Genomic DNA, 27046 nt, shown 5'->3' on the forward strand with positions numbered 1-27046 from the left:
GAGAAACAGTAAGCAAGTAAAGTCTCCATTTGTCAAAGAGACAAATATATAAAAAAAAAGTAAATTCAACTAATATAACATTATTATCTACTAATTTCTATATCATATGTTAACCCATTAATCTAATACCCAATTATTTTACGAAATAATAATATACCTTGTGAGTTTTATCTATTTATTTTTATATAAAATTTTAAAAAATAAACTTACAATGAAATTTGGATTCAACTAATACTTCATTTAAAAATTTTTTTATTTTTTTACAAATATATTTGTTAAATAAAATTATTTCCATAGTAACTTAATCTAGTAAAAGAAAAGATATTGCTATTTTTTTAATTGACATAAAATACTCAGCCACTGATATAAATTTCATTTTGCACAAACTCAATAACATTACCAATAACCAATCAAACACATAATTCTTTTTTTAATTAAATATTAATTATATCTCGAAACTGACATCCAAATTCATCATCAAGAATGGGAAATTCAATCATCAATGAATGAAAAAAGGACAATAATATAATAATATAAACACAATACTATCTTTGAACCACAAATTGATCCAAAACTATCAAAATATTAAAAACAAACAATCAGAGAGAGAAGTTGAGGTTAGTTGAGAAAAGCTAGAAATTCAATGACATGGATGATAATGAAGCATATAGAGGGGTTTTATAAAATTATTTCCCATGACAGAGTATAAATATTACCCTGGAAGCTGGAAATATATGAGGTGTTCAAGAAAATAACCTATCCCATCTTTCTTGGGACGGCTACGGCTTTTGTTTCCACTTCATCGAGCAGTCACTTGAAACTTCTTTCTTATTCTTTTTTGAGCAGAAGCACGGCTCCATGAATGCTGTCAGCGAGCTACTACTGGTTAATAATCCCGTCCTTTGTATTGCATGTCCTGCCAAAACATAGTTCCAGTTTCTATTAGGATTCCCACAAGTAGTGGAATGTTTTTGGTACTAAATGAACTACCAATACTGGTTTTTTCGACGAAAAAAGATGAAACTAATCGATTCTTATCAGGATCTGAAAACCTAACCCCTATTGACCATAAAAGGCCGACAAGCCGAACAAAAATGACAAACCCAACCCGCCTAATTGACAGGTCTAGTTCCGGTGCTACTCAAACTCAGAAGCGAGTGCTAAACGGGAGTCCGTGCCCAAAAAGGATATGCCAAATATTTTCATGTTCCATTGCGTATTTTAAGCTAAAATGAAGAGTTGGAGTAACATACAATTTTCCCTTCAGAGCAAACAAATGAAATTTAGGACATAGTTTAAAGAAAATTCTCTAGTGCCATGTTCGGGAACAAGAATTTGAAATTTTGGATTTGGATTCGGTTTGCTATATAAATTGTAATAAAGAAATGCATACGTTATGAATAAATTAGTTGTGTTTCAATATAAATATATATTTGGAAAGTATAAAAGAATGAATTTGTGAAATAAATAAATTCCTTAGAAATTTCAAATTCACTACTAAATAGGTATCCAACAAATCCATGGACTTGAAAAGTATTCATGAATGCTACACTTGTATGTGTGATACTCAATTTATGCTATTTTTTGAAATCCTGATTCCCAAACGCTACCTAAAAGTAATTCTCCTCAAAGCATCATTTGCAACCATGCGAGTAAATGGGATTGTTTTCTAAAAATGCTAACTTGAGAGTGTCGTAATCATCGTGCTAAAGATAAATTAACCAACAAATCTACACAACAAAATCAAAGAATTTTCAGGACCACTTACCGGTTGGTAGTACATCACTTGCCGTTGCCCAAGAAGCATCGGTTGCCCATACTGCAAATTTGAATATAAAATAATAAATAAGCAAATCAAGATGAATCAATAAGATAAATAGTAAATTAATGTTAAGGTTGCCCACCTGAGGTCCAGTTGGATGAAAATAAGCTTGCGGTGATTGCATTGGAGCCACTTGTGGATTGAATACAACAGGCTGGTGCCCAGGAAAGGAGGGTCCAATCTACAAAAACCATGTGATCATCAACAACAATACACAGGTAGAGTAACAACAATACCAAAGTTTACCATTGTATTTACTAATATTTATGATGCTGAATCAAGTTACAACATCCTGTTAAAAATGACCGTATACAAGATTATTTATTAAAAGAGGTTACAGGTTTTAGTGAATATCCTATTGAGCTGAAAGAAAAAGATCACATGTACATGGCTATACCAGATCTAAGATGAATGTAGGTTGAATCCAAGTAGTACTTTTTCCATGCCAAGTCAATTCAACCTAACTTAACCCACATAAACCATTAACCCATTTCAACATAATAACAAGAAACAGGAAAAGTAAATGCTAACTTGCTACACTGTACCATTTACCATTCCCTTGACTCGGTTATCACACTGCAGAAACAAGTGCCATTAAAGAATAAAAACAACTGTGTCAAAGCTCCCCTTAGAGCTCAGAGGTAGCGAGTCATACTCAAGAGTTCCAGCATTGATTTATTATGTATCAATTTATATTAATCGAACTCAGTATGAGTGCCGAGACAAGTATGAGTCCGACACAGGCATGTTCAATTTTTCTAAGTTTTTCCATTTATTGGGAAGGTCCTTGGAGGGTACTCATACTCATGTTCAAATATGTATCAGACACAGCATCAAGCAAAATGAAATTTGAAATAACATAGGAATTAGTCATTAACAGATACATGATACAAGTAACCAAGGAAAACCTTTGGGAACAAGACTTAGTAATTTCAGTATACAGTGACATGGGGGAGCTTTTAGATTCATAAATTTGGTGGGGAAAAAAACCTAGGTGATGCCACAGTTGTAGGTCTTACTTGCAAAATCAATGGTCATAAAAATTGCAATTATTTTCAAGCAACTTACCCCAAAACTAACAGGCATGTGCATATGTGGTACAGGAGACACTGGTGTTTGATAGTAGAATGAGCCATCGGAGACTGGGGATGGAGGCCTAACAGACGTTTGAGATGGTGTGAAACTCTTTGCATTAGGGTTGAGTTTGAACTCCTGAGCATTAAGCACGTTAAATTTGTGAGAAGAAAAACCAAAGGCAAGCACAAATCATGTTAAAAGGTAAACAAGATAACTGTTAAGATTTGTCATATTATAGAAAATCTATATTGGAGTCATCTTATCACACACACCTGAAAGGAAAAAGGAGAGAGAACATACCTTTGCATGGGGGTTCAGTGTTGACTTCTCAGAGGATAATGAACCCATTGATGAACTTGGGGACAAGCCAGGGCCACTAGAAACTGAGGAAACAGCAACACAATCTGAATTTGATGGTTTAGAACTACCAGGTTGCCCACGGGTGTTTACAGAAGGTGTTTCACCAGTTACTTTGCTAGAAGCTGGACCTTCTGGGAGATCACCAGAAGCACTTGGTTTTTCACTAACCTTCGATAAAGAACTAGACTGGGCATGAGTAGTAGAATTCACGGATGGCACAGTTTTATCAGATCCATCTAACTTGTCATTCAATAATGACTGGGAATCTGCATTAAAAATTGATCTCATAATAAAATAACAAGCTGCAGCAGCAAGATCAAGTGCAGATCGATGGTGTATAAAGCAAGATTAAGCATACTCACCGATAGAATTTGACAACTGCGGGTCCTCAGATGGCTGCATAATAAGGAACAAGAATTCAAACAGAGAACATACAAATTAGAAGCAAATAAACTAGAACCAGGAGCACTAGAACAAAGAAATCCAATGGCGATATGGATTAGTCATGGAAGTAAAAGCAATAAAAAATAGCGAGTTCCACATTCACTGTACAAGATTTGCTTATACATGGAAGTTCAACTTACAGACAGCTTTTCAGTAGATTCTTTAGCATCCTTGCTTCCTCCATGTTCACCGAGCAAATTGTCTTGGATCCTATATTACAAGTGTTTAAATCAGGAAAAATAAATAGCTAGCACCTAAATTATGTCCAGAGAACTGATCATTATTACTATAAATTATAATATTGCCTTAAACTTAACAGAAAGAAGGAATCAAGAATATAATCAGCAAAATATAAATCATAGGCATATCAAAAGGAAAATTAAATTAAATACCTGCTTTCACTGTCAGATACAGAGAAACTTTCGGACGGAATTTCAGATGCCAGCTGTTTGGCCTGATCATTGAAGTCAGTATGGTTCAAATCTGCACCAATGGCTGCTTTGGAAGATGGTGCCTCATCCTACAATCCGAAAAAACAGAAGTTTGTTATAAAGGTAAAGGATCAAGAAAGGAGTTAATACATGCAAATACAAACACATTGGATGATATGACCATCTTTTATAGCACTTTGTACCTGGCATGGAACTAACATTTTAGCATTATATCAAATAAAAACCATTACTAGGTTTCCAACAATTAAATTGATCTAACCATCAAAATGCAGTCAGAGAAAATTATATTTAGGAAGTGCCATGATGTCTGAAAAGAAAAACATCAGAACAACGACATTGTTGAAGCAAGTACCCAAGAAAGTAAACCAAAAGACATAAACCTTGACCACAGTATCTACTAAATAAAATTAATCAAACTTGCGCAAAAGTATAGAAGATTCAAGCAACAAACTCCATGATCAGAAGCTTGAACTAAATACGACGTGTGATTCCATCTCAAAATGTACTCCCATGGGGTAAAGGCTCTCCCTACATGCCTAACACATACTTGTTGCTTCCAACAACCAAACTGAAGTCCTTGAACTCTCAACTCAGTCGAATTATCAGCTCCCTCCGCATTCAAATTCCATAAACATTTAAGCAGCTTCGCGCATGTTCAATCTACCCATTCTTGCCAACAAGAAAATTAAGATTCACTTTGTCTAAGTAGTAATTGAAAGAATAAAGAACGCCAACCAGGAATGCATGATAACCTTCTCAACTAATGTCATATATGATAAACTTCAGCAAGCATTCTAAAATTAACTGACCCCCATCAACCAACTAATCTACCTCCCAAACCAAATTAACATCAAAAGAAAATCCATTGAGATCAGTATTCTAGTAAAGAACCATTACCACCATAAGATCCAATACCCAGCTTCTTCATCAAGAAAATAAAAAGAGTTATGCTTCTAATCTTGTTTTTTTTTTTTTATCCTCTTTTAGTCTACTGACAGTGCATAAAACCTATTTAAGTTGCTGGTTTATTTTTTGAAAGAGAAGACACAACCTAAATATGATTTAGATGCAAATAATCACTATATATATAAATATATATGTGCATTTAAAGAAGAAAAAAACAAGAATATCCCAAATTCCAGACGCCAATAGTTACCACAAAAGAAGTGCTTGATGACATTCGAACTCCCTCATTTCTTTGCAAACTGGTCAAATCCACAGGCCCTCTACTGAGAGAATCAGAAGAATCTCCAAAGGTCTCAATATTTTGGGAATCCAACAAAATGTCCTCCTCTTCTTCATAACCGCTATCATCAAACTCTCTACCCCTATAAACCGAGGAATATCTCATCTCCTCGTCAATATCAAAATTATCATGAAGATCTAAGCCTCTCTCCTGTCACAAATCAAAATGCAAAGCATGAGAAAATTTTAGAGACAAATTAACTAATCAAAAAACTTAAAAGAGGCAAATAATTCATATTAGGCAAACCTCTGCTAAATGTAGGTCCCGGGTCTCCTCACCCTCAATCTCTCTTGCTATTCTCATTGCTTCCTTCTCCAACTCTCTCGTTTGAGGACCTCTCTCAAGTTTTGTTGTGTAAAGCTCCTCATTGAAAGTACTTTTTACACCAAATAGCTTTTGATTGGTTTCAAACTGATCCCAGTTCCTAATAGTGCAATTTTCTATGTATATCAATATGAAGTTAATATGAAAAAGAGGAATGTTATAGATATTAACTGGAAAAAAAAAGGAATTACAAAAAACACATGATCATCAAAGATTTGCTGCAAGTTTTTTTAAGCTCACAAAAATTCTAACATCAACAACAAAATCAGACTCCGCTTGATTATTGCAACAAGATCCATTGAGGATAGAAAAAGATAAAAAATTCTTGACACAATAGATTAGCACAACAAAAGAGATCTAAAGCAGCATCTCCTTAAACTAATCTCACAGATTCAAAAATCAATTTAGAATTCATGTTTTAGGACATCCTTGATTCTCTCAATGCTAAAACCACTAAAGAAAATTTCCCTAACACCTTGAAATTTCTAACATCTATTTTCCAGACAAAATTATTAATGGGGAAAAACAAGGTAAGACAACTGTAAACAAATGAATCTATTATATAAAAATATAGATCTAGTAGAAATAATAAAAACAAAATGGATGCAAGTGGGCAGAAGTAATTCGGAACAATAAAGCTATCACAAGACATTTTTGAAAGGAGAGAGCATTATTGCAACCTATTCCACGAGCCAGAAAAAATATTTTCTAGCTCAGGACATTGGGGATAATCTTCATCAGGAACCCAGGGCTCCAGTTCTCTCTCCAACCCAACATGACAGGATTGTGATATCACAGAATCTATCAAAAGTTCCTGCTGTTTTTCATGCTGGAGGTCACTTGCAAATCCATTACTGGTTACGGCCACATCCTGGAACCAAATTATGAACAAGCAAATTAATATTGAAGAAACGAAAAATAAAAATAAAAAAAAACTAGCAATATTTTGTCTTAGCCAAGTTCAAACATTTCAAGTATCATTCAGAATGATCTAACTGGAACATATTCTTTAAATCTTTTGATAAACTACTAGATAATTCATCTCTCACTGGCAACTTGACTAGGGATGGAACTCTAAAGATAAGAAAAATAGCAAAACCTTTGCTATAACTTGCACAAGTTCTTTGGCAGGTATAATTAAAATCTTTGTGGGTGCCTTGCTAATGAACTCTGTAACAGCCTTGTTTCCTTGCAAAGTACCATCCTTTACCAAGCGAGCCATTTTCAAGACTATTCCTGAAGTGGCAACAGAGTGGATGTTAACTAGATGAGCCATTTTTTCGAAGTTCACTTTATCTGCATATGAATTCTATGTGAACCAAGCTCAATTTGTAACACTAATTACAGATGCATAATATTTATAAAAAAAAAAGATGCCATACCAAAATCTTTTTCTGCATCAGTTGCATGAAATATTCCAGAGTAAATTGAACCATTTTTCACATGAACTTCCACCATATGCCCAATAAGACATGTGGTCATATAAACTAACCGATCACGAGAAGAACTCTCATAACCTCCAGTCTTCCCACCAGACAGTGAGCCTACACCAAGTAGCATTCTTAGATGAAGATTATAGTTCAATAATGAGAAATTCGCATAAGATAATGTTCACCTGTAGCCTGTATTCTTCCCTGATTAGATTTTCCTGACTGCACCTTACTCTCCAACCTAGCCCCACCCTCTCTATCACCCCTTCGACGAGCAAATCCATTAGAAGAAGATTTGGGCAAAAGTGCTTGTTGGATGTTCATCTCAGAAGGAAAAAGAAGCCCCTAAAGAACAAGTTTTTAGTATAAAATCAAGACTTCTAAAATCCAATTCTAAAACATAAGCACTTAATCTTTTAAATTTGAGCATTTTAGTGATAGAATTAGGAAAATAGCTTAAAACAAGAAACTACTAAATCTAAGATCAAGCCACTAAAATAGCAGATCTCCTGTATCTTGCCATTATTCCATGAAACCCATACATACAAGTGATAGAATTAGCAAAATGTAAAAGCAATGTGCTTTTCCTGGTAGCCACATCAATTATAAAATTCCAGGGCTCTCTTCCAATCTCATTGACCTTAAAACATTTATCTCTCAGACCAGTAGTGAATAAAGCTTTAACAATACATCGAATATACCCTATCCTCATACTGTTAATCTAAAGCTTTCCACCTATAAGTGTAGCATAAATCTCTAGGATTAACCAGCAACTCAATGGTCCATCTTCATATATTCTGCTAGTTCTATACACAGAAATCCTATCATTCATTCAAATACATAAAGAGACAGCTCCTGATCTTCTTAAATATGTTACTAGAAAAAATTATAGACACATACACCCTACAAGTAAACAACAGAGGAACCAGAGGTTATAGATTACTCGAAGGAAATTCATACAGCAATGAAAGCAGTTGAGAGAAATCAAGGTCAGTTTAACGTCAAACAAGCTTGCATGAAGCAAGACATGGTAAAATACACAAATAGATTTGGCTGAGAATAGAGTACAATTGTTGCAAGCAAAATTTCACAAAAACAGCAGGGATTTTAATCAGCTTGTGAAGGATATCAGACCCTGCTTCTTAACAATAGTTGGCTAATGTCCGAAATGTTTGCATAAGAACCCAAAAGTTTTGCAATTCAAATTTTCAAATATCTTTGGTTTGACAGATGCATTTTCCCAAACCAACCGCTCATTAAGATACCAAAACTAGGCAACACCACTCTTTAGTTAGAAGTTAACAGGTTGCTTTGTCATTGGCAAATATACTAGTTATATAGCCTCCTAAAACTCAAGCATATAGCGGTGACAAAAAAGTACAAAAGAATAGCTACCTTTTTCGTATTGTTCCACCCACCCACTTCTTAAGAGTTGTGATAAATACACCTACATGAAATAGAAAACCAGACTTTATTCATCGAATTAGCTAAGATCAACCACAAAGTCAAATAAATAAGCCAAAAATGCAAACGCCTAAACCTAAAGTCTACCCAATATTTCAACTACCAAATCAAAGCAAAGCAAATCCAAATAAGCATCAATTACAGAGTTAAAAATACAATTTACATAAAAATAACTACAAAACTTTCATATGTAAAACCCTAAATTAAATTCTATAATAGAAGCCAAAAAACCCTAAAATATAACTGCTAAGTGCATTCGCATTCAGATTTTTCACAATAAATAGAAAAACAACATTAGAAAACGAGAGAGGAAACGCGATCCTTACCTTAGAAAACTTAATTAATCGATAATTTCAGCAGGGAAAAAAAAAAGAGAAGAAGAAGCGGTAGCTTATCGGAGTTGAGAAGGAGGGGATTGGGAATCAGTGAGTTAGGGTTAACGAGTCAGGGTTTTTAAATAAAAAAGGATCCAAAAAGGGGGTAAAAAGAGAGAGATCGAAGCTCGAAATACAAGCGACGAGGGAAAGAGAAAGGAAAAGGGAGAGAGCTCTCGATTGTGATCAAGCGAGAGAAAAATGGGAGTTTCAAAAGAGTCCTCTTTTTTCAAAAAAACAAATTTTTTTTTTTTTGAAGAGAATCAAAAAACGAGAGAAAATAAAGAAGAAATATATATTTATATATATCTATATATATATATACAGGAGAACATTATGAATTGAAAATTATTTTATATTTAGGTCAAATTTCATAGAAAGTACCTGTATTATATGTATTTGACAGATTTAGTCTCTTTTACTATAACTTGATCATTTCAGCCCCATATCAATTTTTCTAAATTAATTTTATACAATTAATTGGCATAGTTTACTTTTTCTAACAATTGATGTTCATTTTGTATCTATACTACATTAAAATCCTTAATTAAGTCGGTTTTATAATCAATCCTTAATTAAGTTGGGTTCAAGTGTGTTAAAGCACATTATCATCCTATTTATGAGTCGGGGAGGGCTATAAGTAGTTTTAGATAATATGTTAAAAAACAAATATGATCGAACTTATAACGAGATTGTTCAAAAAAACAATTGATATTAAATGTATAATATTTGCCCAATAGTATAAAAATATCAATGTAACATATTTTTAAAAAATCTACATCGAATAATTTGATAATATTAACAGATAAAAATTTTAAGATTGAAAATACTCTTTTAGAAATTAGTAAAAGATCTTTCTAGTCTCTCAAAACTCGAGCAATTTAGTCCATGTCAAATTTGGAAGTGAATAACCAATGACATTTAATTATAGTGTTAATATTTCTTTTGTCAATTTCACAAAAATTGGATTGGTATAATAACAAATTTAGCTTTCATAATTTACACATTCTATTAATTTGGTCCTGATTTAACAAAATTTAGTCTGTAATATTTTTAAAATGCATAAATGTTGAGACTAAATTTGTTGATTTTTTAGAATCAATACCCAATTAACAAAATATGTAAATGTTGAGGGCTAAATTTGTTACGATATCAATCAAAATTATGCATAATTAACAAAAGACATCAACATCATGATTAATTATCCTTACTTACTCGTTTTCAAAATTGACAATGATTAAATTATTTCGATTTTTTGAGAGACTAATTTAATAAATTTCAAAATTAAGAGGATTGAGAGATTTTTTACCAAAAAATTATATAATTAAAAAGAGTTAGGAGGAGAAAACACTTAAAAAGTAACTTTTGTAATTTCACCTTATTTTTTGAGGATTTCCTACACCCAAATTTATGCTAATCACGTAGGTCCTATTCTCCTATTGGCTACTGTCATTTTCTGGACTCTCTCTTTATGGTCTCCCATTTTGCTCCGCTACTTCTTTTCATAAAAATAGGTTACATTTTTCAATAAATATCGTTTTTTATTAACTTATAAAATAAATATATTTAATTTCTTAAAATTCAATATAAATATAAAATGTGAATATTTTAGAAAAATTAAAATAAAATGCGATTATATAAGTTTTTATGGGCAACTTTCTAAGTAAAGAGGACTATATTGATCAAACAAAAGATTTAAAATGTGTTTGATAAATAAATAAAAAATTAAGCATTAAATTTATATTATAGTATTTTTTATAGTAAAATTTAAGCACGAAATATAGTTATTTTATTTGATAATATTAAATTTTGGTTTTAAAATTCATTTTTTCATAATTTTAATCTAATTAATATGATAGTATTTATTTTATTTTGGCTGGTTTTGGATAATAATCAAAAGATAAAATTTGAATATTTTAATTTTAATAAAATGATGAAATAATTTATTTTAAAAATAAATTTTCACAAATAAAATTAATTTAATATTTTACACATTAAATGATAAGTATTTATCTATTTATATTATTTAAAATAATTAAATATATATTAATGTGTACAAATAAATTTAAATAAAAATACATTTATTTTCCAATTAAAACATAAAGTAGAATTAAATCATAATAAAATAAATTGAAAAATATTTTATTCAAGTCCAACCAGAATTTAAATTAAACATATTCAGAGGGACTAATAAGTAAATAACCCAACATGTTTAACACCAAAAATTCTCTTCTTTTTCAAAGATATGGGGAAAATCATAAAGGCATTTGTTGCTTAGATTCCATTTTTTTCCCTTAAAAGTTGCATCAATTCATTATTATTCTCTAGACTAATCTTTTAGGGCTCAATGATTAAAAATTCATTGCGTGCTAAAATATTGTTTTTTTAATTATAAAGGGTAAATTACATAAATGGTCATTAAACTATTTACGCATTTTATTTTGGTCACTGAATTTTAATCTTTCCAATTTAATCATTAAATTATTCGAAATAATTTTTATGATCATCGAATGTCGACAGCATTTGATATTTAACAAAAATGCTTATGTGGACATTTTTATTGGTTTAATAGTAAATTTAGCCCTCTAATATTAACATGTTCTATCAATTTGATCCTAAATAAAAATTAATAAATTTAATCCTTAATATTTACAAAATTTATCATATTAGTTCAAATTCTAAAACAATCAATAAATTTATCCCTTAACATTTGCAAAATGATGAATTTAATTTTTTTTTTAAATTTTGTAAACCTCAAACATACATGCACGAGTAGATTTTGATGGATATGGGAATCATGCGTATGAGAATAACGATGAAAAACAAATGTCTACTTACTGCAAGTTTAGTCTGACTATTCAATGTCATGTTCAATCACAGTATTGATCAGATAGTGAAATAGAAACGAAAAATAGAGAAGTAAAGAGAGATTTTGCACATGGTCGTTTGTTAACGCAATTCGGAAACAATCTTATTTTGCGGAGCCTCGTTTAGTGAATGATTCTTATTAAATAATCTTTTGGATCACTTATTGGTTCAAGCACAATCTACCATTATACAAAGAAAGAATCGCAGCCTCAACATCGACCCCAATTATTACAAATAAAGCTTATTTGCTTATTAAAACAACATTCAATAAAGCCCACGTGAAAAAAAGCCAACATGTAAATATGTCCAGGTTGTCTCGTATCTTGACTGATAACAAATATTATTAGATATCCTTAGCTCTAACAAATGGTAAAGAACTATTTATAATTAAATTTTTTATAAATTTTGTAAATTCTTCGTTTTGTAATTTTACAAATTTTAAAAATCAAAATTTGTCATTTTTAAATGTTGAAAGATAAATTATTATTTTTTAGAATTTGAACTAAAATAACAAATTTTATAAACATTGAGGGCTAAATTCTTTTAATTTTGTATATTTAGGATCAATTTGATAGAATATGTAAATATTAGAGGGTTAAATTTATTATTAGACCAATAGTCCGTGTCAACACTTCTATCAAATTTCAAACCACTGTTAACATTCGGTGACCAAAATATTTTATTTGAATAGTTTAATGATTAAATTGAAAAAATTAAAAGTTCAGTTACCATAATAGAACGCATAAGCAATAGTTTAGTGATCATTTTAATAATTTACCCATTATAAAAATAGTGTAAAGATTAATCATTTATTTGAATTTTATTTGACTTGAAATAAGTTTGACATCTATATATATATATATTTATATATTAGAATATGGATTTTAGAAAGATATGATTTTTAAATATATAAATTGATTTTAGAAAATAATAATAATAAAGAGTAATGCCTTTTTTTTTTTTGCTTATCAAGTGTTTCATTTAGCTGCAAAGCAGAGAATACTTTTAAAAAAGGGATTGATATTCCCTTATTCTAATATACTTTTAAAAATAGATGAAATTACTCATTGATCTAATTTACAGAGGCTAATTTACCCATTTCTTTAGTAAAAAAATACAAATTGCAGTCTCACACTTTGTACAGGAGCCTCTATGGTACTTTTACCATGGACAAGGATTATAGGAAGCAACTAAAGCCGTTTCCAAGTTCGAAGGGGGTTGATGTTGATGGTCAGGAGAAAACTTTTGTGGCAAAACATGTTGAAGAAGAGCGCCTCGTGGTCACTGAACCGCAAGTCGAAGGCAAGACTAAGGAGGAACTGAAAGCCAAGGTATCCCAACCGGTTCGCGATCCTCCACTAGATCATCTATAAAATTCAATACGACCTGCAATCTCCCTACATATCATCTTTGCTTTACTAGCTAACTTTATGCTCTTAGAAATTACAAGCCCTGTTTGCTTGTGTCTGGATGAAGGTTCATATCTCTTGGCATCCTCTTCCTTGCCTAGTGATAAGGCCTCCTTAGCAGGCATTACGTTTCCCCACCAAAATTCCTGCAAAATCCCGTGCATAAGATCCCAATAACTACGTTCTCTACACACGCGGAATATCGTGCTTCTATTTGGTGTCCAACAATACAAATCAACCCATTCTCGATCCATTATCTCCATTTGACCCTGAACCTGAGGCATATAATAGAATGGCATGGTTGACCACGGTAGAGCAGTCTGGGGTTTACCTTTGTTGTAAGGACACTTCACTTCCAAGATACCACCTCCAGGAAAGCAACCAAGACCATCCGGTGATGCACCAAGCCAATCAAACTTCTCTTTTGAATGGATAGCGAATCCTAAAGAGCTAACCTCACGACCTGTGATCCTTTTGTACCTCTCAATAGCAGTTACTTCATTGAGCACACCCCATTCCATAGCACACCTAATAGAAGATTTCAGAACCTGTGTTTCAGCTGCGAAAACTTTTTCGTGCCAGAGTTTAGAGCGGCGCTTTCCTTTCCAAAAACCCAAAGCTGTAGTAAAGGTACTTGTGGTTAGCTTGTTCCTACGAAGGGCAAACCATTCATCTGAGCGTTGAGGTGCATCAAATGGGGTAAGGTTGACAGCCAGCACAATCGATGTTGGGGCACGAACAGTAAGTGAAGTGTTTCGAGAGAAATGCGTAGAGCTGGTGGAAAGGGTTCTTTGACATCCCTTTCTCCACCTGTCCATGGACCAAGGAACCATAGCTTTATGATGAACAGCACGAAATCTAGTCATGTAGCAATTGCTCATTGTGAAGGAGGATAGCTGCTTCATTTTGACATGAGATCCAATAAAAGCAATGCAAATTTTAGACAGATTTCAGGACCAAATGAGAGAAAATAATTAGATAGATTTCCTACATGAAGTTCTTTTTACCATAAATATAGACAAAAATGAAAAGCATACAAAAACCCATGTAATAAACTTATTCTAAAATGGTAAAGATTAAGTTTGGTTACAAATCCATGGTACAACAAACACTACTAATGAAGTTTCAAACCGACTTCTTTTCTTGCAAGTTGTGATCAATATACAATATATTTTAAAGCAAGTTAAAGTGGTAACGATAGAGGCCCCTATACTAAGAGTCAAATTACATTTTGCCCTCTCTACTAAAAAGATAGGCAAATTAGTCTTTGCAGGTTAAATCGAAAGAGTAAATTAGTTATTTCAATTAAAAACTTCATCTATTTGTACTTTTAAAAACTGGTGTGGATGACGGAATAACCAAATAGTGACACGTAATGTGTCATGTGTACCTCATGCTGAGGTACATGGACCAATTTTTAATTGTAAATATAGATGAAAACAGAGACTGGTTTGCTCTTCGATCTAATGTACAGGAACTAATTTGCCCATTTTTTTTTGTAGAGGGTGCAAAATACAATCCGACTCCTAATACATAGGCCTCCATGATACTTTTACCAGTTAAAATAAATTGGGATATCCCTGACATTTAAGCATACATAATTGGAGAAAAAAAAAAACTTTCAATTAGCCATAGACATCAAACATGAAGTTTAAAAAATGATAAAAACTACTTTCAAAATTGGTGGTTTGCACTTTGCAAAACCAACTAATTATTTATTTTCTTAACAAAGCAGTCCTTGAGGGCAATTGCATCCAGAAAGTAACTATGTCGGCGCATAATTGTAAATTGGGAACATTTCACAAATGACCCAACAATTCTCTTTCTTTTTATTTAGATTAGGAGCTAAATAAAAACTTTGCACACTACAAGCTAAATAAAAAAGGACACAAGAATAGCTACCTTTTTCCTATATGTGCCACCCACTTCTTATGAGTTGTGATAAATACACCTACATGAAATAGAAAACCAGACTTTATTCATCATATTAGTTGAGATCAACCACAAAATCAAACAAATAAGCCAAAAATGGGTAAAAGTACCATGGAGAGACCACTATACTAAGAGTCAGATTATCTTTTGTCCTCTTTACTTAAAAAAAAATGGGCAAATTAGTCCCTGCATTAAATCAAAGAACAAAAAAGTCCTTTTTGTTATAATTTTCGTCCATTTATACTCTTAAAAACTAACAAGACTGACAGAATATCCAAACAATAACACGTGACATATCATGTCTACCCATGCTGACGTACAAAGACTAACGTATCCATTTTTTAAATAAAATAGGCAAAATGCAATTCAATTTATAGTACAGGGACCTCTGTGGTATTTTCTTACCACCAAAACTGGCAAACGCCTGAACCTAAAGTCTATCCAATATTTCAACTTCCAACAAAGAAATCAATGCAAAGGGTTATCCAAATAAGCATCCATTATAGAGTTAAAAGTACAATTTACATAAAAATAACAACAAAACTTCCATATGTAAAACCCTAAATTAAATTCTATAACAGAAGCCAAATAACCCTAAAAAATATCTGCTAAGTGTATCGGCATTCAGATTTTCCAACAATAAATAGAAAAACAGCATTAAAAAACGAGAGAGGAAACGCTACCACTTATAGGAGTTGAGAAGGAGAGGATTGGGAATGAGTGAGTTAGGGTTAACGAGTCAGGGTTTTTAAATAAAAAGGAGCCAAAATGGGGTAAAAAGGAGGGAAATTAAGAAGAATGTATATATATATAGATATAGATAGATACATAGATACATAGATAGATATACAGGGAGAAAATTATTAATTGAAAATGATTTTATTTTGGGTCAATTTTGTATAAGAAGTCCCTGTATTATATGTGTTTAACAGGTTTAGTCTCTTTGACTATAACTTGATCATTTCAGTCTCGATGTCAAATTTTTAGGTTAAAATATACCATAAGTCCTTGTACTCTTCTCAATTTTAGAATTTAGCCTTTATACTTTTATTTTCAGGAATTTATTTCCTCTATTTTTCAGATTTCAAAATTTAAATAGCTATTTGTTAACACAATTAAATTTATTGATGCGACATTTTGAAATAAAAATAATACTTACTTGATAGTCATGTACCTTAAAAATAACATTTTAATGAATTTGAACTTAGCAAAATAATTTTAATAGTATTAATAATTGGACCTAAATTTTGAAATCTAAAAATAGAAGGACTAAAATTTTTAAAATAGAAGTATAGGGACTACATTTTAATTTTACAAATAGTATATGGACTTATGCATTGTAATGAAATAGATTATATATTTTTAATAATTATCGTTTTATTTAATTCTAATTCTCAAAGTTAAAAAAAGTTTAAAATTGTAAATGTTCAGGGCTAAATTTATTGAATTTTTTAGAATTAGAACTAAATGATAAATTTTGTAAATATTGGAAGGCTAAATGTAACACCCCTTACCCGTATCCAACACCGGAATAAGGTACGAGGCATTACCAAAACACATACACTTGTAAACGTATTTAACCGAGTTATAAAATTTCATCTAAATAAAAACTTTCAAAATAATTAACATGTTTCTATAACTTTTCACAATATATCCTCAAAATATTATAATCATAATAATTAGGGCCTACGAGACCCGGTACATACTCATACAATTCAATGCTTCATTTCCATTTCATTTAATTCGCAATTTCTCATGCTCACAATTTAGATCATATCACTAGCAATTTCCATTTAATTCACGTACAATTCAATGTCACTAAGTTTAACACTAATACGTATTTACCATTTAACTCAACGTTTATCGATTATATCATTCAATAACACATTTATGAAATTCTTAATTTTGCAATGAAAATATCACTTTAGCTTAAATAACAACATCATCCTGGTATAAATACACTACCACTTATTCATTTACTTTAATTCATTTGGGCCCATTTGTCACTTACCATCCTTAATCAAATTAGGGAACGGTTACGGAAAATTGAGTACTTCACTTTCACTTTGCCATAATATAACTATGGTCTTACATATGATCACTTATCACTTGTCCCTGATCAGATAAGTGTAGCTAGGCTACCACTTATCACTTTGTCACTTGATCAGATAAGTGTAGCTAAGGCTACCACTTATCACTTTGTCACTTGATCAGATAAGTATAGCACTTATCACTTTCTCACTTGATCAGATAAGTGTAGCTAAAGCTACCACTTATCACTTTATCTCTTGATCGATAAGTGTAGCACTTATCACTTTTCACTTGATCGATAAGTGTAGCTAATGCTACCACTTATCACTTTATCACTTGATCGAAGTACTCAAATCCGCGTTCCGCTCAATTTGATCATTTATTCATATATCGGGCTTACCAACATGTGTTAATTCATAAACCATTCATGACATTATTTCATGCCACATCATATATTGAATATACCATACACACATACTATGAAACTTTCTTTTCACACATGCCATGACCAATAATGCACAAATATAAGTATAATTCATATTTCATCGTTTATCAATTAAAATCAAGCATATGACCAATTATACACAAATCATTCATATATTTCCCAATTTTCCTCCTCCTCCTCTCCATTCCACATCCTTAATGTGTATAACACACTTAAACAACATTAACCATAATTTCAATATTCACTAACATGTATATTCAAAGCTGTTTATCCGAGTCAGAGTCACTAAATTATTTTTACCTAGAGCTACAGAGCTCCAAATTAAGATCCGTTAATTTTCCCTGAAACTAGACTCACATATATTCATAGCATAAAATTTTCAGAATTTTTGGTTGAGCCAAATAATACATTTTATTCTTTAAAGTTCCCCTGTTTCGCTGTCTGACAGTTTCGACCACTCTTCACTAAAAATTAATTATCTCATTGTACAGAATTCAGATGATGTTTTCGTTTGTTTCTTCTAAAAATAGACTCATTAAGAATTATAACCATATAAATTATAACTCATAATCATTTTTTTACAATTTTTACTGATTTTCCAAAGTCAGAACAGGGGAACCCGAATTCATTCTGACCTTGTCTCACAAAATCTATTATATCTCATGATTTACAATTCCATTGCTCACATCGTTTCTTTTATAAAAAACTAGACTCAATAAGCTTTAGTTTCATATTTTATTCATCCTCTAATTCAATCTCTACAATTTTTGGTGATTTTTCAAAGTTACACTACTGCTGCTGTCCAAAACTGCTTTAGTGCAAAATGTTGATTTCCATTTTGCCCCAAATTTCACAGTTTATACAATTCGGTCCTTTCTCAATTAACCCCTCAATTAATCTAATTTTCTCTATTAGTACTTTACTAGGCATTATAAGTTGTTACACAACTATTGAAATTCAGAATTTCCACATATAACTCTATCTTCAAACTCTTTTACTATTAGGTCCCAAACATTCACTTTCTATTCAATTCTTTCAATAAAATCAGCATATGAACAATTTAAAGCTCTAATTTCATGATAAATCATCATATACTTCCAGCACATATTCATATCAACTTTCAACTTCTTTCATAAAATCAAAACTAATGAATTTAACAAGTGGGCCTAGTTGTAAAAGTCATAAAAATACAAAAATTTCAAGAAATAGTCAAGAATTGAACTTACTTGTAATAAAAATATGAAGAACCAGCTTGAAGAAGCCCTTCCATGGTGTTTTAGCTGATGAGAATTCAGAAAATGAAGAGAAATCTAGATAATTCCACTTGGGTCCTAACTTTATTAAGCAAATTTTGCAATTTTCCAATTTTGCCCTTAATTCTCGTTACTTTCTTGCTGATTTCATGCCTCTGTTGTCCAGCCCAAATAGACCTTGGGTCTATTTGTCTTTTAAGCCCTCTTCCTTTTATCATTTAAGCTATTTAATCATTTCCCAAAATTTTGCATTTGTTACAATTTAGTCCTTTTGTTCAATTAATTATCGGAACTTTAAAATTTCTTAACGAAACTTTAATACTAACTTTTTAACACTCCATAAATATTTATAAAAATATTTATGGCTCGGTTTAAAATCCCCGAGGTCTTGATACCTCATTTTGATTCTAATTATTTTAATATTTATTTCTAGTGCACTATTCACTATTTCAAAAATTTTTCTAACTTCACATTTAACTTATACTTACTAAATTAATAATATTTTCTACCCATTTGTCGAATTTAGTGATCTCGAATCACCGTTCCGACACCTCTGAAAATTCAAGCCATTACATTTTTTTTTCGTCGGATTTGTGGTCCCGAAACCACTGTTCCGACTAAGCCTAAAATCGGGCTATTACACTAAATTTGTTATTAGACCAATAAAAATAACCTGTTAGCTTTCTATTAAGTATTTAAAGGTGGGTGACTAAAATTTTAAAATTTGAAAATATTGATGATGACATTGAAAGTTTTTAAAGTCGGGTGACCAAAATAAAACCTACCCAAAAGTTAGGTGACTGCCCACGTAATTTACCCACATATATATATATATATATATATATATATATATATATATATATATATATATATATATATACTGAAGTCACAGCTCACAATCTCCTGCATGTGTGCAAGAAAAGCTTCTCACAGAGTGGAAATATATGCTCACACACAGCAATGCATGTAATGAACTTGGATGTTAGTTTTTTTTTTTTTCAAATGAAATTTAGGAGACCTTATTAAACTAACGAGATTGATTATCTCCGTCGAATCCGAGTATACGTAACGGAGGATCCGATTCAGTTTAGAGCTCGGAAAAATGTTGTGACAGAACATTTCCAGACATGGAAGTTGAAACTTACAACAATGATACGGTCACGGAATTTTTTTTTTCCGATGACAATTCGAAGACCGTACTAAAACGCCGAGATCTTTTCGTGCCAACAAATTCGAATATACATGTCGGACGATTCGAAGTGGGAAAACAATGCAGGGGAGAATATGTATGTATGTATGTATGCATGCATGTATGTATGTATGCATGCATGTATGTATCAGTGCAGGCTTATAATTGCAAGTTGATCTTCTCGGACCATTTGAAGATATTTGAATGAACTCGATTTCCTCCCAGTTCTTCACCCGAAGCCCCAGCCGCGATCCTTATAACATCCTCGATTACTGCAAAATTTCTCATTATATCGACGTGAGCACAGTTAAGAGTGCCGCATCCTTCCAGTAAGGTTGTCGGAGGAGAATGACGGTATTCCCTAACGTATGTTCGGATTCCAGAAGGATTGAATTTGGTTTTACCGTGCCAAGCTTTGGCGCACATAAAACCAGCACTTAGAACCGGTACAGTCCCATCTCCATCGACAGAATACGCACCACCCTTCAGGCAGGTCTCTTCATCGTTGGCGGATGAATCAATTTGAAACGGAATATGACACTCAGCAGTAGGGGATAACTTATAAACGTATGATCTTTCAGTCGGTAGGCCGGTTCCGTAGAAAGAAAAGATTTCCATCTCCGGAGCAATTGGCAACCTGCAAAAATCAAAGTGACGGTGAATAACTATATCGAACGAGCGTATGCCTACATATTTCAATTGGCATTAACTAAACCGATTAACCGAAGAACAAAATGAACGTAGGTTTCGGATTCTCACGTCGTTTCCAAGGGGTTCGACCAATACTTGTAGTGTTTATACTTAGGGTCATCCATATTATCGGCAATCCCATGGGAGAAATGAGCAGTACTGCGTGCCATCATTTTCGGAGCAACGAAATGAAGAAGTTCAACAATTGATTCAGCAGTGTATGTTTTATAATCCGCAACAGCTTTAGTACCTTCAAACCCCATGCCATGGTACTCCGCCCACAAATCTCGACAAGTCCGGTTTTCAGCTCTATGACCCTTAACAGCACCCTGAACACACCAATAAGGCAATCATAAAGCACATTATGGTGAACATCTCCACTCTTTTCCATGTAAAACCAGAATTACGAGCACGAACTCAAGTAAGCTTGGACACGGTTTTGAAGAACGAGTGATATAAGTTCATACCTTGAAGTCTATTCGATCAATATCATTTGAAGGTGCCTCAGCAACATCTTTACCAAAGGATACAATCCTTCCAAAATTTGCACTTCTTGTGAGAGAAATAGCACTCTTGGCACGTGCTGGGTTTGTGACCCGGGTGCTGTTCTTCATTTCTCTTTTCTGGTCACAAGAGTAACCTTCCTCGGGTGACCAATCTAGACTGCCCCATATCGTGTCGCCGCCTCTCGGTATCATCGACACGGTTGAATCCCAAGAGTGGCTCAGCCTCATCACATGTTGCAATATTTGAGGTTGAAATATATCATTCTCAAGAAAACCAGGTGCTATAGCCCTGCATTTTAGGTGCAGTTATAGTGCAATTGTGAGGAAACGTTGTATCTATGTATGTATGCAGGAGCAAAACCAAAAAAAAAAATTTTGGGATCAAAATTAAATTATAAATTTTGATAAGAGTTAAAATACAATTTCACCAATATATTAACTAATATCTTTATAATTTTTAAAGGACTAAAATCAAAATCTTATTATTTTAGGAGTCAAAGTACAATTTTACCAATATTAATTTATACTTTTATACATTTTAAAAAGTAAAATAATGCAATTTTTCAATTTTAAGGTCCCTGTATTTATGTACACATCAACAAATAAGTATCTTACATACTAACCAAATATCCAATTAGTCCCTCTATTTTAGCAGAATTAATATTTATGGTTTAAAAATTATATAAAATTACAATTTTATTTTTTTGTTTAGAGTTTAACTCCAAACAAAAATTTCATTTGTAAAAAATAAAAGCTTTAAGAATATTAACCTTATTAAATCATAAATAACGTAGATATTGAGTACCTGACAAGTGAAATATCCTTAGATTCAGCAGACAAAAACAAGGGTATAGCTTTCGGAACACCGAGAAACGGCGCGGCAATGTTAACCACGGCTTTAATATACTTAGAACACCAATAGGGACCACCACCGCCACCCATCGGAGGCGGTGCTTCGACCCACTTCATGAAATGCAGAAAAAATAAAGCTCCAGCCGAATGCGGAATGATAACAGCCTTTTGTCCTCCACTTGTAGCTACCATCAGTTCTATATTTTTCTTGATACGGCTCAATGTCTGGTCTCGAACCTGATTATTCAAAAGATTTTTAACAGTACGTAAGAAATTTGTCAACCTAGAGACTAATGTTGAAAAAATGGAATCGAAAATCAAAAAAAAAAATTAAATTTCGGTTTTCAATTCGATTGGTTGAAACTGGTTTTATATTTTCTTTATTTTTAATACAATTCCTATTATTATTTATAACTTTTTCAAACCCATAAATCGAAAGAAAATATACACTTGTTTCACTGAAAATGGCTTCCAGAAAATAATTTCTGAAAAATGACTTATTTTTCTGAAAAAACTAATATTTTTGGTGTTTGGATGAATCTGTAAAATATTTTCTTTTATTTGGCAGATTCTTCAAAAATATTTCATAAAAGTCGTTTTCAATTAAACAAACATACATTTGAGATTTTTTATTTTTTATTGTTTAATTGAGTTTATTTTATTTCTATAATTTTATAGTTTACATTTTTTACATATATTATAAATATTTTGTTAAATTTAGGTTCATTGCAATGATCATTTTTAGTTACATGACTACCAACTGAGTATTTTTTATTTAAAATGTGACATTAACAAAATTGACAAAAAAAATCAACAATGTCGTGATTGGACTTGATTTTTAAATCGAAAAGTAGATGAACTAAATTCTTAAAAATAAAAGTACATAAACTAAATTGCAAATTTGTGAAGAGTATATAGACTTAATGACATATTTTAACATTTATACTACAAAACCTTTATTATTAATATATTTATAATTATAATAAATATTTAGTATTAAAATATTAATATTGATATTTTCAATAATATGTGAATAATATTTTTAAAATTATTATTTTAAAACTTACTATTAAAATAAAATTTAAATATTAAATAATTTATTAAAATAATAAATTATATTAATTATATTAATAATTTATTATATGACTAAATATAAATAATTAAATACGTAGTTTAATAATATTAAAAATATAATATTTTATATTAATATTTTAATATATTTAAAAATAAAAAAATTATTATCAATATAATAATATTAAACTTGATTTAAGTTAATTTTTATATATAAAAGTAAAATTATCTATTGATGAGCTTTTTTCCGAAAAATGACTTACGCTTTTCAAAATAGTAAGTTATTTTACAAGGAAAAAAGCTTATTTTCCGTTGACCTGTAAGTCATTTTCTGTTGACCAAGCTGTTTTCTGTGAAACAAACACAGGAAAATGTAGAAAATATTTTCCGTAAAACCTTTTACATGTAAACAAACGGACCCTTAAACGTGTTTAAATCTACATCTTTCTAATTTCTGCAACAATAACACTACTATTTGAGCTGAGACTTAATTGACTATTTTCTTTATTTTTTTAATGCTTAGATACTTTAAACACAAAATAAATAATATAAAAATATTCAAACAACAAATTTTTTAAAACATATTACTATTGATAAGATAATTAAGAATGTAAATAATTATGTTAATAAGATTTTGTTGTGTTGATTTTTTTATTCAAAAATAAATAAATTATCTATATAATGCTACTAATATATTTATTTTTGTTATATAAATCTGGGTTATTACTAAGTTCGAATTAAGATTGTTCTGGGTTCAAGACATTTGGGTTTTTCGAATTAGATTATTACGATTTTGGATCATTTTGAATTTCGGTCACTTTAGGTTCAAGTTATTTTAATTTGGGTGAACTTTGGGTTCCAATCGTTTCGAGTTCAAATTATTTTAGGTTTAAGACATTTGGGTTTGAGGCTCAAGTTTTTCGAATTAGATCATTACGAATTCAAATCATTTCAAATCACTCTGAGTTCAGGTTATTTCAAGTTAAAATTAGTATCGGATAAGAATTAAATTGATCATGTCGTGTTTTTAAATTCAAATATCAACCTCCGATATCGCTTTTAACTTTCTCAAAAAGCAAAAAAAAAACAAAAATCGAGTTCGGGAATACGGTTACCTGTGTGTTTTGAAATGAGAGTCTCCAATCATAGGCAGCCATAAACATGGTTTTCTCTTCATATCCAATGCGTGCCAAGTTAGAAACCAGAGTTGTCCACACAAAGCAGCCTGAACCCAAGCCATCAGCAGTCACAAGTCCAGAGATAGGCCTCACTCTTATACCACAAGGATCCATACCAGTTTCATTGTCCAATGACATGTGCTCTACCCAGCACTGTGGTCTGCATAATCAACCATGGAGCAACACCAAATAGTTCAAAGCCCTAATCATATAACTATGTTGAAAGTAGGCAAACTTTTTTCGAAAAAATTTCGTAGTATTGTTCATCGAGAGTTGATAGATTGTTCTTGGTCAAGTTTTTAGAATTTATTGAATTACATAGTTAGTTGAGTGCTAAATTTATTGAATTTTTTAGAATTTGAACTAAAATGACAAATTTTGTAAAAATTGAAGGCTAAATTTATTGAATTTTTATGTTTAGGATTAAATTGATAGAATGTGTAAGCATTAGAAGGCTAAATTTATAATTAGACCAATAAAAGAAGCATGTTCGGCAAATGGTTTAGTGATTAAATAAAAAATTAAAAATTCAATAATTTTTAATAATGTATAAAAAAAATTAAATACAGTCAAATTATTTGACGTTTGACCTGAAATTGCAAATATCCATTTTTAAAAGTAAAAGGTTAGAAATGACCAAATTATGATAGAGGGATTAAATCCATAAAAATACATAGTGCAGGGACCATTCATACAATTTGACGTAAAATTAAACCTAAAAAGATTAAGCAGAAAATAAAAGAATTAGATACCTTTTATAAACATCACCAAAAGTGCCACCCCAAAGTCGCTTCCTAAACAGTCCTTGAGCACATTTCCGCCCTTCCCACAACTCAAGCCCGCCGGTCACGGCCGCCGGCACGAACACCACCGGATGTTTAGCTGTCAATCCCAGTTTCCTCAGCTTTACGCCCGGTGGGTCCAGCAACGGCCCCGTTATCACCTCCGTCACGTACTTGGGAAACGAAGCCGGCATTGCGTTATAAAGGAACAAGAGGAACCACCACGTCACGCACACGCAACCAATCAACCAGCACCACGTGTCCAAACACGACCACTTGGACAGTGGTCTCTCTTCTTCGTGTTCGTATGGGATTTTCTTTCTCTTGCTTTCATAGCTGAAATCGCCATTTTCGTGTTCCTTTTCGGGTTTTCTGAAGGATTCATTAAAAGGGTGTTTTCTTCTTCGAAGCAAAGACATGCTTTGATGTTTCCCAAGAAAATTAGTCGATTTTTTAAATGCACGTGAGATGTTTGATAAAATGTCTAAAAGAACACTGTTGTTTGTTTCTAGGGAAATTTTTATATTAAAAAAAACACATGAAAACATCAAATAGAAACCTTCTCATCTTTTTTGGATTGAAGAATGAATATTTTTATTAAAAAAAATACAGAAGACAATGGAATCACAAAAGGGCCAAAAACAGCCTTTCCCATCAAACTAATTTACAACATTCTTTAAATGATTTCATAATCTGTAGAAGAAGGTAGTAGCTGAAAAAGAGTTGAAATTGGGGGAAAACCCAAGAAAAATAATACTAATAATAGAAATGGATTTTTGTTGTTGTTCTGACTATTGCAGAAGGGATCAAAAAGACTGCTTCTTCTGGGGATTGGATGTTTAGATGAAGCAAGTAAAAAGCAATTGAGTGTGGAAAAAAAATGAAGAATTTTAAAGCAACGGGTCAATGAAGCAATTGAGGGAAGGTAGGTGTATAATCTCACACTCAAAATCTAATAATAGAACCATTTCAAAAATCATTTAATTATATTTTGAAAAATGAAAAACGAGCATCAAGTTTTAACTCGATTGGCATTAGTGTTACTGTTACTATGAGGGTCAGTTTAGCATTATTTTTAAAAAGTGCTTTTACAAAGTGTCATGGAAAAATAATTTTGAAAATTTTTGTTTAAATCCTGAGTTAATCGAGTTGATGAGTCTAATTTTATCATTCTAATTCAATTTGAAAATTTTTTGAATCGAGTAAAATAAAATTCGAGTGAAAATTTCGAGTTGATGAGACTTATTTTATCATCCTAACTCAATTCGAATTTTTTTCAAATCAAGTCGAGTAAAATGAAATTCGAGTCGAATCGAATCGAGTGACATTGTTTGAGTTAAATTAAAAAATGTAAAATGTAAAATTAAAATCTCGTTACAGATAATTAATTTCATATTGGAGCACAAAAATTTTAGAGCATATATATTTGAAACATTTTTCAAAGCAAATTAATAATAATAAATAAAATATTTTACTATGATAAACTTAAATCAATAATTAACTTATTTAAGTCCCAAAAAGTACCAAATCAATTAATCAAACTTGGTAAAACAATGGATTGACGGGTATTGACACGTGTTCTTCCCTATTTTGTATGGGCTCACTTTATACGACATAAGGTCAAGCTTTGCCAAATTATATCTTGAAGTGAGGTAGGTTGAGAAGTACTACTATGGTCAATTTTACTTGGAGATAACAAACAATAAAAATATGATTTTTTAAAACCCCTCCAATTATGGTAAAAGTATTACGGAGGTCCTCGTATTAAAAGTTAGATTGCATTTTGCTTATCTATTAAAAAAAGATAAATTATACTAATAGTCATCCAACTATAAAAAATTATAAAG

General features: G+C 31.5%; 3 protein-coding genes across 10 annotated transcripts; all 3 read right to left on the reverse strand.

The window, feature by feature from the left end:
- Positions 1–509: 509 nt before the first annotated feature.
- LOC105773279 (polyadenylate-binding protein-interacting protein 3) lies at positions 510–9254 on the reverse strand. 3 transcript variants are annotated; one of them, XM_012595029.2, is made up of 16 exons: positions 8946–9254; positions 8551–8602; positions 7341–7500; positions 7108–7269; positions 6825–6961; positions 6406–6596; positions 5648–5825; positions 5312–5551; positions 4096–4223; positions 3844–3913; positions 3622–3655; positions 3200–3525; positions 2891–3034; positions 1905–2003; positions 1769–1819; positions 510–916 (listed from the first exon to the last, which is right to left on the reverse strand). In XM_012595029.2, exons 3-16 carry the CDS (start codon positions 7477–7479, stop codon positions 887–889), a joined length of 1929 nt encoding a protein of 642 aa, XP_012450483.1. In that variant the 5' UTR covers positions 7480–7500; positions 8551–8602; positions 8946–9254; the 3' UTR covers positions 510–886. The 3 variants fall into 3 exon arrangements, with proteins under 3 accessions (XP_012450483.1, XP_012450482.1, XP_052488437.1); XM_012595028.2 differs by lacking the exon at positions 8551–8602; XM_052632477.1 differs by lacking the exon at positions 8946–9254 and having other exon boundaries at positions 8551–8624.
- A 3674-nt stretch (positions 9255–12928) lies between these two features.
- On the reverse strand, positions 12929–16020 carry LOC105774526 (uncharacterized). 6 transcript variants are annotated; one of them, XM_012597044.2, is made up of 4 exons: positions 15886–15983; positions 15313–15388; positions 15173–15221; positions 12929–14169 (listed from the first exon to the last, which is right to left on the reverse strand). In XM_012597044.2, the coding sequence occupies exon 4, from the start codon at positions 14149–14151 to the stop codon at positions 13225–13227; it is 927 nt and encodes a 308-aa protein (XP_012452498.1). In that variant the 5' UTR covers positions 14152–14169; positions 15173–15221; positions 15313–15388; positions 15886–15983; the 3' UTR covers positions 12929–13224. The 6 variants fall into 6 exon arrangements, with proteins under 6 accessions (XP_012452498.1, XP_012452495.1, XP_012452496.1 ...); XM_012597041.2 differs by having other exon boundaries at positions 12929–14166; positions 15886–15982; XM_012597042.2 differs by lacking the exon at positions 15313–15388 and having other exon boundaries at positions 15886–16020.
- Positions 16021–19950: 3930 nt separating this feature from the next.
- LOC105774265 (phospholipid:diacylglycerol acyltransferase 1) lies at positions 19951–26120 on the reverse strand. Its single transcript, XM_052632141.1, has 6 exons — positions 25170–26120; positions 24355–24577; positions 22122–22405; positions 21278–21605; positions 20880–21139; positions 19951–20757 (listed from the first exon to the last, which is right to left on the reverse strand). Exons 1-6 carry the CDS (start codon positions 25745–25747, stop codon positions 20280–20282), a joined length of 2151 nt encoding a protein of 716 aa, XP_052488101.1. The 5' UTR covers positions 25748–26120; the 3' UTR covers positions 19951–20279.
- Between the last annotated feature and the right edge of the window lie 926 nt (positions 26121–27046).

The sequence above is a fragment of the Gossypium raimondii genome, chromosome 6 (assembly GCF_025698545.1).
Source record: "Gossypium raimondii isolate GPD5lz chromosome 6, ASM2569854v1, whole genome shotgun sequence".
NCBI lineage: Eukaryota > Viridiplantae > Streptophyta > Magnoliopsida > Malvales > Malvaceae > Gossypium > Gossypium raimondii.

What these genes read in the sequence shown, in the direction of transcription:
- LOC105773279 (XM_012595028.2), bottom strand. Translation starts at nt 7,479, where the DNA reads ATGAACATCCAACAAGCACTTTTGCCCAAATCTTCTTCTAATGGATTT. An exon ending in AATCTACTGAAAAGCTGTCT is followed by an intron (nt 3,656 to 3,843) that starts GTAAGTTGAACT and finishes CTTATTATGCAG; the next exon opens with CCATCTGAGGACCCGCAGTT. An exon ending in GCAGTTGTCAAATTCTATCG is followed by an intron (nt 3,526 to 3,621) that starts GTGAGTATGCTT and finishes TTTTTAATGCAG; the next exon opens with ATTCCCAGTCATTATTGAAT.
- LOC105774526 (XM_012597042.2), bottom strand. Translation starts at nt 14,151, where the DNA reads ATGAGCAATTGCTACATGACTAGATTTCGTGCTGTTCATCATAAAGCT.
- LOC105774265 (XM_052632141.1), bottom strand. Translation starts at nt 25,747, where the DNA reads ATGTTTTCATGTGTTTTTTTTAATATAAAAATTTCCCTAGAAACAAAC. An exon ending in TTTGGTGATGTTTATAAAAG is followed by an intron (nt 24,578 to 25,169) that starts GTATCTAATTCT and finishes TTGATTATGCAG; the next exon opens with ACCACAGTGCTGGGTAGAGC. An exon ending in AAGGATATTTCACTTGTCAG is followed by an intron (nt 21,606 to 22,121) that starts GTACTCAATATC and finishes CCTAAAATGCAG; the next exon opens with GGCTATAGCACCTGGTTTTC.